At 38.6% G+C, this 15,117-nt stretch overlaps 2 protein-coding genes across 4 annotated transcripts in view; both read right to left on the reverse strand.

Moving 5' to 3' along the window:
* Positions 1-679: 679 nt before the first annotated feature.
* il34 (interleukin 34) lies at positions 680-7,666 on the reverse strand. 3 transcript variants are annotated; one of them, XM_026927072.3, is made up of 8 exons: positions 7,339-7,665; positions 6,830-6,910; positions 5,927-6,059; positions 3,981-4,090; positions 3,730-3,807; positions 3,303-3,485; positions 2,141-2,303; positions 680-1,369 (listed from the first exon to the last, which is right to left on the reverse strand). In XM_026927072.3, exons 3-8 carry the CDS (start codon positions 5,964-5,966, stop codon positions 1,323-1,325), a joined length of 621 nt encoding a protein of 206 aa, XP_026782873.2. In that variant the 5' UTR covers positions 5,967-6,059; positions 6,830-6,910; positions 7,339-7,665; the 3' UTR covers positions 680-1,322. The 3 variants fall into 3 exon arrangements, with proteins under 3 accessions (XP_026782873.2, XP_026782874.2, XP_053090661.1); XM_026927073.3 differs by having other exon boundaries at positions 6,830-6,913; XM_053234686.1 differs by lacking the exon at positions 6,830-6,910 and having other exon boundaries at positions 7,339-7,666.
* Positions 7,667-14,220: 6,554 nt separating this feature from the next.
* Positions 14,221-15,117, reverse strand: part of sf3b3 (splicing factor 3b, subunit 3) — a 29,519-nt gene continuing 28,622 nt past the window's right edge. The window contains exon 27 of the mRNA XM_026927304.3: positions 14,221-14,955. Coding sequence (XP_026783105.1) covers positions 14,815-14,955 — 141 coding nt within the window. The 3' untranslated portion in view covers positions 14,221-14,814. The remainder of the gene's footprint in view (positions 14,956-15,117) is intronic.

The raw sequence follows: 15,117 nt of genomic DNA on the forward strand, positions 1-15,117 counted from the left end.
TGGTTAGCACGTTTGCTTCGCACCTTCAGGGTTGGGGGTTCAACTCCCGCCTCCGCTCTGTGCGTGTGGAGTTTGCTTTTTCTCCCTGTGCTTTGGGGGTTTCCTCTGGGTACTCTGGTTTCCTTCCCCAAGGACATGCATTGTAGGCTGACTGACATTTCAAAACTGCCCATACTGGGTGTGTGTGTGTGTGTGTGATTGTGCCCTATGATGGACTGGCACCCTGTCCAGGGTACCCCGAGTCCCTGTGTAGGATAAGTGGTACACAGGATGGATGGATGGATGGATGGATGTTTTTTCTACACTGATAGGTGTTGGTTAAAGTGTTATCCCTGCTGAAAATCCCACTTGGTCTGACCAGCTGGTAAATCATGTTCATCATCTGGAAAGCTATTTCCTTAATACTTGACTAAATGGATCATGTTATAAATGTTTGAGATGATCTAATCACCTTGCTGTTGTGTTATTTTCTTTAAACAAGTGGTCTACGGTGTTGCATTAATAGCTGAAACTGTTTCCTTTCTACCAGCACTACCGGCTTTTAGCAGCTGAATCTAAACTGGATTTTTTAGCAGGGTTATATTTCACTATATTCTCTCTAACTGTATTTACAAATATTAATACCCAAAAACTACTGAACCCACTGGACTGCAGAAAAAATTCCACGTGACCACATGGGGGCGCCAGAGTGATGTTTATTTATTTTAATAACATAGTTTCTAGAACTTTCTGTAGACGTCTAAATAAATAACACACACACATACACACAAAATGCATTAAAAAAATTAACAGTTGAAAATGTATTGCTACAAACACGTAATATTTAATATTAATGAGAACGTAGCTTATATCAAAGCGCAAAGCAAAGGAGACAGGAATCTGCTGACTAAGCCAGCAGTCAGCAAAACATCTGCATGCCATATATACATGCTCACTTCTATTACCTGTAGAAGATCATAGCACACACGCACATACACTCATTGCTAGTTTTGGCACACAGGATCAAGATCATTAAGAACACCATTAAATTCCTTTGGGGCAGTGTGAATCCAGGGGGCAATTAGTTGAGTTAGCTATAGTTTCTAATTAGAGATAGAATATGCTATAGCAAAAGGAAAGCCATCTGTGCTCATGTTGGATTTGATATCTATCTAACCATATATATATATATATATATATATATATATATATATACACATACACACATACAGGATGGACAGATGGATGGATAAAGGTAGCTTTGTGAGCACTAATAAACACAGCGCATGCCTGTGGCCTTTACACATTTGCCAGTAGAAAATCCTCATTTAGGGACCCTTCTATCATCCCTGTGTTCCCTTCGCTTGTCTCCAGTGCTGAATGTTGCAGTCTGATGGGGGCAAACAAAGAGAAACAGCACTGATGAGTTCACTTCATATATTAACTATTGTCCGAATAAGCACATGCATATGCAAACACTAATTACACGGTTTAACTGTCTGTGGTTGCCCTCAGATGACACTCGCTAGTGTGTATGTCGCATTTTGTAGTGCGTCTTGCCATGGGGCAATAAATCAGCTGTGAATCATGAACCGCCAAGACAGGAAGCCGGCAGGATCAGACACCGCCATCTTATTGTCATGAAACCTGTATCTTTGACTCAGTCCTGCTAGCATGTGCTCCCACTCACTGTGTGCCTAGCCAGATATGATGGTCAGCTGTGGTTTTACGCCACCAAGCTGCAAAAACTGACCAACCAGAGCTTACCAATAAGGACTTAGTGAACACCAGATGTTCTTTCCATAAGTGCTCTCTCATTTTCCTCAACAGATGTTTATAACATACTTCACATAGAGATACACAAACTCAGCATACCAAATGATTTAATCTCTAAGGCCAAGCAACCTCATAACAGAGTTTTATAAGAGCACTCATGCTGATTTGCCTAACACTGTGCCCTATTTATCAACTTTATTTCATTCACTATCATTTTCTTTAATTTCTGGATTTGTAATTGAAGCCCAAGACATGAAGTCAACAACATTCTCACTTTTCTGTGAAACCAGTTTAGCAAGGATTTACACAGTGACAGATTTGCCCTTAAGTTCAGTTCAATTTCATCAACAGTGTGAAGAATTAAAAGACTCGAGCATTCACTTACAGTCATATTGGCTGCCGTTCCTTAAGAAGCATTCCTTGAATAGGCAGTGCATGGTCCGATAACAGGTGTCGAGTAAAGATTTAGGTCTGACAGATTTCCATCCCTGATAGTCTCTGTCTCCCAAGCGTACCCAAATGTTCTCAATGCTTTCTGGGTAATCTCTCTGTCACACAAACACATAGACATCATCGTTAGTATGACTCAGTTTAGCATGACTGCAGTATGACAAGGTTAAGACTCACCCTGAGTTCATGTCAAATGTACGAAATCTAAATGTGATTCAGGTCTTAGAGAAGCATTTCAAAAATTCTCAAGGCTGTTAATAATAGTTAATAAGAGTTAATGTGTAAGCAATGCCCCAACGCCTTAAAAAAAAAGATTGTTAAATGTAAAATTTCAATGCAATTTTATCGGATTGTATTTGTATAGCACTTTTAACAATTGTCACAAAGCAGCTTTACAGAAATCCAGATCTAGATCAGATCTAGATTAGATTTAGGACCAAGCCAGAGGTGACAGTAGCAAGAAAAACCTCCCTGAGACAACATGAGGAAGAAACCTGGAGAGGAACCAGACTCAAAAGTGCTCCAGTTACTCTTCCGTAACTGTGTACTCTAAAGTCAAGAAGTACTAAGTTTGTTGGAAAGATGCTCAGTATGAGCGTATTGTAAATAAGAGTCCTGGGATGAACACAGAAAAATCTTTATGTTTACAAGTTCATGGGTACAAATCTACAGCAACCAGACGAGATTATAATCTGTTTTTGGGAAGTGCACTCTTTAGGGTATCCATGTGGGACCATCCAGAGCAATTCACAACAAACATACTTGTTACTATGCAATCCCTATTAACATCCATTTTGGCTTTAGTTTTTCTAAGATATTAAAACATCTCATTTATGTCTTGTATGTATTCCCATTGAAAAGTATACTGCCTTGTTTGAAATATCTTGTTTTTAAAGGCACATCTGAAATAAACATTTTCTCTAACATCATTTATAACAATACAGAATAATGCTACCATTATAACTCAGATTTTCTTATATCGTCACATGATAGATGAGCTCAGAGTATTGCAAGTGAGTTGAGGAGGTGGGTGGCATAAAAAAAGAGCTTTCAGGCAGCTGTGTAAAGGACTGCACACTGGAAGTCTTTGTCCTCACCTCATCAGAGTTCTGGCTCTGGTAGCTTTGCTGGACAATTGCGAAGAGGGAATCAAGGTTTGCGAGGTATTTACGGCGCGTCGGATGCCTCTCTGGCAGCACCTCCAAAATCCTCTTTATGTCTGTCTCAGTGATCCTGACCCACAAATCCTGGAGATCCCTCACATCTGCAGAGTCATTCATCTAGGAGAAAGAAATGCCAGATAAGATGTGACTTGGCAAAGGAAAAGGGAACAGCCAAGAAAAGTAACATGACACTATAAAATAACACGAGGCAAGAATTGGTTAATGAGCGAACATCAAGAGGAAATGGTGACGGCAGTGGCTAAAGAGAGACAAGTGAGTGTGAGAAAGGGAGGAAGTTGTGGAAAGTGTGGGATTAAGCCATAGTAATCCAATGAGTCAAAGCTTAGGGACAGTTGCTCACCAGCTTACTGATGTTATTCAGTCTGAAGACCTCTTCATAACGCACTTCAATGGTGTAGTTAATAGGGAAGTTATGTTTCTGAAAATATGAAAATGGAAAGCATGTAAATAGGATTTCCTTTTACTTGTAGCATGTAAAATAAGAGAAGCAAGATTAAACAAACTGACTCATTCACAAAATCCCTATGATATTGTAGTACTGCTCTCTTTGTAATTCACACATTTTTGTGCATTTTAAAAGTATTACTTTACCAAATATCGTCTTCTTAATGTTAAATTGAGCTGATCTTTCAGCGTTTCCAGAGATGTGCAGAACTGAGGTGTCAGAGAGCTCATCCAGATTGGTAATGCCCACATCAGACCTAGAGGGAAGACGAGAACGAGAAAGAGATTTTAGCACTATATAAACACAGTGGACTGAAGTAAGTGCTACTGTACCCAATACAAAGGTACACATTCTGCACTTTATACTGTAAATAAGTAACATATGGAAATGTGTCTCCTAACTGGCACACATATAAACCTTCTGATAAAACAGTCCTAGAATATTTTTTTTAGCATTTCTATGGTTTTGGCACTTTACCAGCATCAGTGACAGTTTTACAAGCTGTATAGTTACTGTTAAGGCCTTGGAATTAAGAGTACCTCATGTAGGCATACAATTTATATATACCACAATTGCTTCCTGCCAAACAAAGCAACCACAACCACACTGGTGGATCATGTTACTTATTTTCATATTTTGACCTGGTTGTATTACTTTTTAATATAATTTTAAGCAAATATGTTTGTTTTTTTTTGATATATCAGTTTCAATAAAACACTTGAGAGAGAAACTGCAGGTGAAAGAGAAAGGTTGCCAGTTTACTCTGACTTCAGATCAGGGTACTTCAAACAGAAACTTGAAATTTGGGTGTAATATCCCTTTAAAGGCCCAGTGATTGTTGTCACAGCAAATGAAAGATAATGTGTGAAAGGAAGGAGCTGCCTCACCAAGTCAAAATCAAAACCTCAAACCACTGTTGGTTTTACAAAGAAAACGTTCATGCTCCTTCAACATAGTGCACACTCTTGCTAAATACATTTTTATACATTGTACAGACTAAAAAAAAAACGACCAAAATATTTTCTTTGCTCCAAAGCACTTGTCTAAGTATTTCATCTCCTCCCTTCAGTAAAGAAAACAATTCCAGAAATAAATGAAACACTGAATAAATACATATGCAGCCACAATACAATTACCTCTTTAACATTGCTACACTGTAATTCACTGTGAAATTGGTCAGTGGTATAAAGCATGGGGTTTCCAGAAAGTTATGGGCTTAGAATCCCACTGGGAGCTGTGGGACTGTAGGTTTAATGCGGATGCAGATTAAATCATGTGCCTATTGTACTAGAGAGGTTTTTATAGTTGAATCTATGTGATTGTAACTTCATAACTCAAGGCTAAGAGAGAAGGATACAGACACAGAGACGGCTGTCAGTCTGCTCTTCGGCTGAGCCGCAGTTCAGAAGGCACACTTCAAACGGCTACAGTCATATCCCATTTCCATATCCCAGTCATATATTTCACAGCTGTATGTTTCTCAACTCAGCTCCCCTCTGAACCCAGTCCCCCTTTGTGTTCTTTTGCTCTGTCTAACTGCCCTTTCACTTAATTCTTCTTTATCTCTCTATCTCTTTAGTACAGGAAGTGGTGAGATAAAAAAAAAATATAGCTGAAACAGGATTATAACCTAAAACTTGACAAAATGACATAGCACGCACATCAACACATACAGTAGCTTCCTTTACGTAGCTGTCAAAACCACATGAGAAGACTAACACCTCAGTTCTGCTTCACTCCATCTTTCTTCATTAGTAATACAACCAAAGTGACAAACTACATCCGAGTTAACCTGCCACTTGTGTTTGCTCAGGAAATGCTCAATCTTCTTCTTTCTCCCTTCATCAACATCCAGCAACTCCCAAAAAAAACTCCAAGGGCCTCCCTTTCAGCTACTTTCAGCTAGTTCAATTTGATGTCTGACAGATGACAAAGACAGAACTCCCAACACTGAGATAAACTGGTGCAGATATCTGCAATGTGAAATGTGAAGCAGATGTTCCCAAAATAGATCATTTGAGTGACTTGTAACCCCTTTCAATGTATTTTCCCTAAAAAAAAATGCCTAAGCCCTTCCAAGGGCCCCACTTACCCAGAAGCCCCTTAAGGAGCCAAGCCTCAAACCGGACCATACTTCTGTAGTAGCTCTAGTCTCTGCACTCAAGTGAAATCCGGATGCAGACTGTTTCAAAGTTCAAGCACAAACGTCTCCAAACTTTTCCAGCCTGAAACAGCAGATAGAAGGCATCAGCACTGTCTTCACACATTTCTGTCACTTCATGTCTGCACAGCTGCTTTCAAATTCAAGTTAGGTTGAAGAGACAGAGGGTTAGCAATTGTTAGGCATGTACATGTAGATACATGTAAGTGTAACAAAAAAAATAATAAACAGTTGAACATTTGTGACGAAAAAAATCAGTCATGTGATCATTTATTGTACTAGATGTTCTTGCCGTAGCCAAAGCTGGCTCCAAGTTTTTCACTAACGCAGTACAATATATCTATTTTACATGTCAATGAATCCCCTGGGCCTCCACTCAGCACAGGCCCAGGACAACCTCCCGGCTGTCCACTCTGCGACAGCGAGGCAAGTGCTAATACACTTCAGTAAATCAAATCCAGATGTTTTCCCCCAACAGATTAACCTTCTTTAAACTGCATTGATTTTAAAAAAAACACTGCCAGAAAAGTGTTAGCATCCTATCATATGGCATCATGCCAAATCCCATGAAGATCCTGTCCCATTTCTACACAGCCAAATTCCCAATACTGATCTGTTGAAGTGTGTCCTGTTTCACAGATATACGAACTTTAAATGTGAACACTGTAAATGTGAATTCAGCACTGGGCTTTTCACTATGTCGAGTGAGAATCTCTTCTTCCTGTGTAGTCAAGTCAAGCACTGATCTTAGATCTCAAATCACATAAAATAAATCTGTCTCTCTCTTTTCCAGCAGAATAGCAGTTTATTTACACTCTGGTCTCCAGAACTCACCGGACACAGACACGTGCTGGTAAGGCCTTTTCACTGAGCTTATGCAGGCTGCTTTAATCCTTGGTGTTGTCAAAGGAGTGTCTGCTGAAAAAGAAAGGTTATAATCTACTGTTTACTAAAACTAATATACCAGAAATCTTGAAATTATAGATATGGTATATATGACCAAAATAAAAGGAAAATAAGTGCTCAGGATAAATTCACTGCTTCAGCTATTCTGTTCATCAAGTAAAAAGGCAAAGTCAGATTCAGCCATGGCTCGAGTATAATGTGCTAAAGTGTGATGAAAAGCAGATGCATTGCGCAATAAAGTGCACATGTGCGTAAAAGGCAAAAAAAAAAGAGAAACCATTGGTTTATACATAAAATGGTGCAGAGAACACTCCGAGTTAATACCCAGCGTCCACTAAAAGCTTTAAAGTTGTACCAAAAGCTGAAATAAGGTGTGTCTGCGCTAAAGAGAGCGACACTTGAGGGGAAAGGGGAAGGAGAAAGCAGAGTCCACGCACCTCTGTGAAGCAGCTTTTCGGTGGAAATGTTCAGCGCCTGCGTCTGATCGCGCCACGGTGCTCAGCGCTCAGAGCTCAGTCAACTGGTCATACCCGTCTGGCGTGTGATTTAAAAATCTCCCACCTCCGACTCTCTGACTCTCTGTAAAGCCCCCCTACGCGAAATACTGAAAAAAGAGAGAGATTTGGAAATTCCCACGGCGTTTCTTTGAACGCTGACCCTGTGCGTGTGTGTCTGCGTGGACGCCTGAGCTTGGAGATCCTCCTCCCCACACGACCATGTGAAGAACACAGAGCTGAGATCACCGCTCTCTGCGACATTTTACTTTCACTTTCCACATTTAACCCATCACTGACCCACAGCGCACTTGTTTACTGATCTGTTCACTGCACAGCACAGTATTCCACATACCACACTGCTCAGTTCCCAGGTCGAAATAAAACATCAACGCCAACACTGAATCATGAACAAATGCCTTGCATCTGTGTGTCAAGTTAGTATGGAGTTAAATGCACCCTTATCTGAAGCTCACTGTGTTAAATGTGCATAAGAAGGTTTCAGAAATATTTAAATTTCCACCTTGTCTAAGCTTTCTTACCATTAAATACAAAAAGGCATGGGGCATTTATGAAATCCTCAGTGCTGACTATCTACATGTTAAGGGAAAATGTTTATATAATACAGTAATACAGTAAAGAAGCACTTTTGTCCACTGAAATCCATTTTCAATGACATGGTTAATAATTTGGGATTGCATGCTTGGGATTGTTCTTTACTTTCACCCTCAATTATTTTTTTTTGTGTAGCTTACTTATTTGTGGCATCAGTAAATCAAGTGTCAGTAACAGGAATCTTCTGCAAATTCCTCACTGATATCTTAATAATATATAAACACAACAGACTATAAAGATGTTGGACTACTAACATTCAGTAAGTTCTTACAGCAAGAACATTAACACTGGCTTCAATATTTTCCAAATTCATAATCAATCTTTTCTAAAGAAAAACAATCCAAATTATAATATATATATATATATATATATATATATATATATATATATATATATATATATATATGTGTGTGTGTGTGTGTGTGTGTGTATATAATGCAATATAATATAATATAATATAATATAATATATTTTTTTACAGTTTTCTACTGTGTAATATATATGTAAACTTATCTATACCTTTTAAAAAAGTGGTTAGTACCTACTAAAAGAGGTCCGAAGAAGGACAACCGGTGAACTGGAGACAGGGTCATGGGCACCCAAGGCTCACTGATGGGTGTGGGGAGAGAAGGCTAGCCCATCTTGTCCGATCCCACAGAAGAGCTACTGTAGCACAAATTGCTGAAAAAGTTAATACTGGCTATGATAGAAAGATGTGTGATGCTCTGGGCAATGTTCTGCTGGGAAACCTTGGGTCCTGGCATTCATGTGGATGTTACTTTGACATGTATCACCTACCTAAACATTGTTGTAGATCAAGTACACCTCTTCATGGCAACAGTATTCCCTAATGGCAGTGGCCTCTTTCAGCAGGATAATGCTCCTTGCCACTCTGCAAAAATTGTTCAGGAATGGTTTGTGGAACATGACAAAGAGTTCAAGGTGTTGACTTGGCCTCCAAATTCCCCAGATCTCAATCCGATCGAGCATCTGTGGGACGTGCTGGACAAACGAGTCTGATCCATGGAGGCCCCAACTCACAAGTTACAGGACTTAAAGGATCTGCTGCTAACATCTTGGTGCCAGATACCACAGCACACCTTCAGAGGTCTTGTGGAGTCCATGACTCGATGGGTCAGAGCTGTTTTGGTGGCACAAGGTGGACCTACACAATATTAGGCAAGTGGTTTTAATTTTATGACTGATCGGTGTGTGTGTGTGTGTGTGTTTCCAGTGGAAAAAAAAGTTTCCAACAAAAGTCAGCAGACTGCTTCTAAAGCTGTGGTGAAGTACAGATTTCGTTTCAACTCCAAGCACAGAGTTTTATGTAATCTTTCTTTGCTGTCTACTTCTACTTTGTAAGAAATGTGTATGACTCACATAATCACATGAAAAACAAGTGAATACATGTCTTGAGTTCATGTTTTTGTGGGATAGCTTGGTTCAGGTTAATTGGGAAAGTCTTACAGTGTTTTCCAATAAAGTAAAACACACTTCCATTAACTGAATCTAATCTTTAACCCAACCGTGACTATGATACATTCCTGTTAAAGATACGGCTTAGATCAAAAAATCAAAAAACATATGTCCATGATTTGAATTAATATTACGCTTATTTTATTACAGTAGTACATCAAAGTAGTACAAAAAAAAAACCTGCTAGTTTACACTGTCCCCATTAACCTTACGTGTCAATATACCTGAGTTCGCTCAATAATCACATGATGTCATGTGTTCACTTGAATTCACACGTGCAATTTCAGGCCTAATTTGTGTCCAAGCCTATATAAATACTGTTTGTGTTAATTCAACCCTGCAAGGCTTAAAGCAATTCTGTGACTATTTATTAACATTGCAAGGCTACAGAGTAAAATCCAAGTTGCCCTTACAGAAAAATCACATGAATTTCACGTGAGATCAGACTTTTTCACATGTGATTATGCATTATACGATCACATGAACAAACACGTGAAGGCGCATTTCATGATGCCATATGAATAAAGTAAGCATGTGACATCATCTTAATAATATGTAATTACACATGAAAAATAAAACCATGTGACAATGAAGTCATGTCAAGTGAGTTTTTAAATGAATCATCTGAAAAAAAAATCTAGTGGAGAAAATAAAAACACATACACAGCATGTGAAAAATGTGTGAAACAGAACATGAAGTGGTTAAAAACACACGTAAAATTCACATATAAAACATGATTGTTCACATGTGACTTTTTTCGAGCCCCAGCCTTAGTTTAAGGGAACAGGCAGCACAGCTGAGCGCAGAGACTGTAACTGACTGTAAATATTGACGCAGTACAGTTTTATATTGCTTTATAGTAACATAGTTCATTTTGAAATTACAAAACATGTCCTTCTGGTCAAGGCAGACAACTGTTGTGATCATTAAAGCAAAACAGTCTAAGGGGTTTGTCGTATAATGTATTTCTTCTAGTAAAGAATATTTTGATAGCATTTTGTATACTTTAGGTCTGACCACTAACATGTAGGATGTTTATGCTCCTAGGACAATTTTGAGAATTTGTTAACTACATAATAACTGAATGGTGTTTCCTGTTTGGTTGACATCCATTAAATTAAAAAAAAAAAAAAAACACCCTGAACAATGTACATATTAATCTTTATAATTAAAATGTGATCTTCAATGGTGTCCAAGATTTAACTGGTAATGAAATTTTGAGTTGATTTTTTTTTTTTTTTTAGTTTAAACTTCTCTCATCTTGGTCTATTTTCACTTTGGTTAACAGTTTCCTACATTACCCACAATGCTGTTCAACTACCTGCTGATAGTGATGCCAATGGAATATAGCCCTTTGTTAATTGCTACCTAAAGAGATGATGCAACAGTGGTTTAATCCATTAGTCTGTCCAGCTCTCTCACCTTCTCACCTGTACACTCTACTCAAACATATCCAGTTCCCAAGCTTCAACTTTCGAGCTAATACAGTCGTCCATGCCATCTCACTCATCATCTCATAGACTGCTAACTAGCCAAGCCGAATCGCGAATGCTTTCTTTACGTGCAATGTATTCTGAAACTTGGAGAACTTTTGCTTCTCACTAATATGACAATGAACATCATGGGAAAATGGTGAGTGACAAAAGAAGCTCTTGTTCTTTTAATTTTAGGAGCTAACTGAAATCGGACTTTTATCCCTTGTTTTAGACTGTTGGGTTTTTTTCTCCTATTAAACTGCATGCTAGCCATGTCCCCCTTGTGACGTCAGCACTGCTATCTTCTCACAGGAATAATGAAAATACAGCACCAACCAAAAGATAAGCACCAGAATCGCTAATCACACCACAAATATTTCAGTATAAACATATTCAATGTGTTTCAGCATGGACTGTTCCTTTATTTAGGGCTACAACACCTTCTAAGGCCAAACTTAACTCCTGCTTACTAACACTTTACACATTTACTTCAACACTCACTGCCTTTAACTCAGCACCAAGCTTATTTCTGAGTTGTCCCATTGTAATAATCCTCTGGTCAAATTAGAAACAAACAAACAAACAAAAAAAAACCCCAATCAAACCTTATATTTGTGTGTACACACACCCACATCTCGCTCTCTCCACAAAGCCACTGGCTGCCCACAAACGCCCACCTGCCCACATTACTAATTCCTTCCGTGCATTCACTGTGGTTAAGAAGCTGCTAAGAATGTCAAGCTGGGCAAAGTTTCTTAAAACGCTATTTTGTGAGGCTGCTTGAAGTGGGCTACGCCTGCCTGCCTACCACACATGTACACTCAGCTCACTACTCTGGCCGTCTATTGCCAAAACCACAGCCTGCATTGCTGTGAGTCTGGCGCTTCACAAGCACAGGCTGATATCCTGCTTATTCTGCACTCCCAATAATCCACACTAATTATTTTGTCAAGTCTCAGCTAACTAGCAGAAGCTCAGAAGTGGACTGGAGGGGGATTTCGTAGCCCCCAACCCAAGCCAAAACACTATCCGTCATAATAAACATGAGGTCAACTGGGAAAACCCAGAGGGAAAAGTATGAATGAAACAGTCTAAAAACAGCTTCCTAAAGCCACTGTTTCATTGATATGACGTTACAAGTACTACTCATGACTCTTTCTGTTGTCATTCCACTCAGATTGCTGCTATCAGCCTTATTGTTTATTGAGACCGAGTCTCAGCTGTTTTTATCTTCTCTAGTTTGTGACCCTTTCAGTGGCTCTCCTGTAGTTTCTGTAGTTTCAGAGATGTGTATAGTCACACATAGACCCACATGACCTAATTATAACTTATATTTTTTAAGTGGGTCTTAACCACCTTCATCTACTCCATAAAGACCACCTGCTTCCTTTTTTTTTTTGTCTTATAAAATATGACGACTTAGGCCCACGCGGCCGTAACAGTCATCTTTTTCTAGACGCCCCCGTCAACAATTAATAGAAATTTTAAATAGGCAAATCTTTGATACTATAAATTCGACCACCCAAATTGTCGGGGGTGGTCCAGCTCCTCCAGCTCCACCAGCTCAAGGGTCCCCAGTCCGATCCTGAGCTCAGGTTATTGCCTAAATGGAGTTTCATGCGTTTTTCCATTTTTGTCTGGGTTTTCCAGTTTTCTCCCACCTCCCAAAAACATGGATGTAGGTGGACTGGCAATGTTAAATTGCCCTAGGTCTGAATGAGTGTGTGAATGGGCTCGAGTCTCATGGAGGGGGAATTTCCACCTTAGACTCAGCGAGTTTCCACTGTGACACTAACCAGGATAAAGTGGTTACTGAAGATGAATTAGTGAAACCATAGGCCTGCCTGAATTTTCAGATTGAAATTATAAAGAATTTTTTTTTTTTTTTTTTTTAATCAAGTACTACACTACCAACCACAATACTCAGTGCTAGATGACTTGAGCTTTTTGGACCATACAGGAAGGTTACACTCGTAAGTAAGAGTGTAGTAACTCTCTTACATTCTTAAAGGATAACCTCCCCTCCCCCCACCATGTGTAATGGCACCAGTTTATGACTCACATATTATATTATATAGAGACGCCTCTGATCATTACTTCGCAAAATCAATAGCAACAAACCAGACAGCCTTGTAATCCCACACAAATAGCTCATGGGAACTTTACGCACATGATTTTCAACATGTTATGTTTCACACAATTTCACATGTAATTTTCTGGCATTATTCAATTATTTTTACATGATAATTTTTCACATGAAAGATTACATGAACATGGTTTTATTTTTCAGCATGATCAGAAATTAGACACAGGTCATGTGAAATTTCAGGATATTGTGAAAAGGACCTTTGCATTTTTTTTCCCCCCACAAAGGATCACTCACATATTACTCAATTATAAACACATGATCATGTCAAATGCATGTGATGTTTGTAAAGGGTTTTCAATAATGGAAAAAATATATATATAAACAAACAAAAATCCAATCTACTCCCAGGGTTAAGCTAAAAATTTGTTCCAGAATATGCCAACCCGATACACCATTCCTTTTCTCTGGCATCTGTAGCTTTTACATTTTGGGTATATTTCACTAAAACGATGGACAAATCCAAAGGGTTAAATTATTAAAAATGGTCTAATCATGCTAATCACCTCATACAAGTAGCCAGGTTTACACCCTCAGTCAAGACTGGGCTGAATGCCACACAGGATCTAAAATAAATATTGACTGGAGGAAAAAGAAAAAGAAAAAGAAAAAAAAAAAAAAAATCAAGTTTAAACTCACCTGTTTAAGACAAAAGCCCATACAAACATGTGAAAATCCACATAAGAGCTTTTGTTAAAACAAAGTATGCAGAAAAAGCTGCTTTAATACTCTTTTAGGGATACAGACATTTTTGAGGCCTTACTAGACAAACTTTGCAATATCATTTTGTAGAATGACTCAGACTGCAGGCCACAAGCAACAAAACACATTTGTCTGAGCTTCCTGTAGAAGTCACTTTAAGAAGTCCGACTGGCTGAGAAAAAGCTTTCCCCACTTCACACTAGCAGCTTTACAATATTGTAAGAAAAGCATCACCAAAAAAAACAAGAGAAAAAGAGCAATTCAGGCTGGGGGGGTTGCGGAGTTGAAAGGGCAGTCACTGGAATCCTGTCTTACCTGTGTGATCAGTTAAGTGTGTAAAGAGACATTATTCTTTACATGTTCCATTCTCTCCCCAAAGCTAAAAGCCAAAGAGCAAAATAAACACCAGATTTAATAATAAAAAAATTTATTTACAAAATTCTGTCAAACATTTTACAAAGAGTATTTATTTTAGTACAGCTTTAGAAAAAAAGTGTGGGTATGAGTTTGATCTGAGCAACCGGCCCAAGGAAAAAAAAAACAACAAAAAAAAACATTACAACCACAAACACCCCACAGTTCCTCTGTAAAGACAGCTATAGCTATTTTACAAATTCCGCCATCATTTGGAACAGTGACACGTAAGAGCAGTACTATTTTCAAACTTCAAATGAACTAAACATGTTGCTAAATCTGAAATCTTATGATGCACACGGTAAAAATCAGACATAATTTCAAACACTGTGGTAGCAGAAAAAGTATTGTCCAACATGTTCAACTCCTTGCTCTTACACTTTTTAAACCACAACCAAGTCCTTGGCATGGAAAGCTTCAATTTTACTACACTGATCAAGGGACACCTCTCTAATGGGCTCTGTCTCTAAACATCTTTAAAGTACTCGTCCAAAATACAGTACGCATATTTATGGCAGAAAACTTGTGGTTGCACCGAAAACAAAGTGGGCTTGAAAATGTTCATTTGTAGAACAAATACAACAAGGATTTTAAAAGGCATAACGTGTGCGGATGTCTTCCAGTTTCTTAGACACTTCTGGTGGTGTGCGGTCCAACTCTTCAGCAACACTTTTCTGCTTATGGGGATCCATGGAGTTAAACTGCTCACAGAGATCTCCATCAATTACATTCTGCAACACAAACCAGCAGCATAAATGTATAAAATGCAGTTTACAGCACCTTTCAGAACAGTTTTTCCCTCCTATTTCAATCTTTCCTGTTATTTAATTTTGCACAAAAATACAATAATGCCATAAATATGATGTAGACCATGACTCTGTAGATTTAAAGGC

This window comes from Pangasianodon hypophthalmus, chromosome 6 (assembly GCF_027358585.1).
Source record: "Pangasianodon hypophthalmus isolate fPanHyp1 chromosome 6, fPanHyp1.pri, whole genome shotgun sequence".
In the NCBI taxonomy this organism is placed as follows: Eukaryota; Metazoa; Chordata; class Actinopteri; order Siluriformes; family Pangasiidae; genus Pangasianodon; species Pangasianodon hypophthalmus.

Bases quoted from the DNA above. Each gene is read 5' to 3' on its own strand.
- il34 (XM_053234686.1), bottom strand. From the start codon at position 5,966: ATGGTCCGGTTTGAGGCTTGGCTCCTTAAGGGGCTTCTGG. The intron at 3,808-3,980 runs GTAAAGTAATAC...TCATATTTTCAG, and splicing joins CATTAAGAAGACGATATTTG to AAACATAACTTCCCTATTAA. The intron at 3,486-3,729 runs GTGAGCAACTGT...TCTTTCTCCTAG, and splicing joins TGAATAACATCAGTAAGCTG to ATGAATGACTCTGCAGATGT.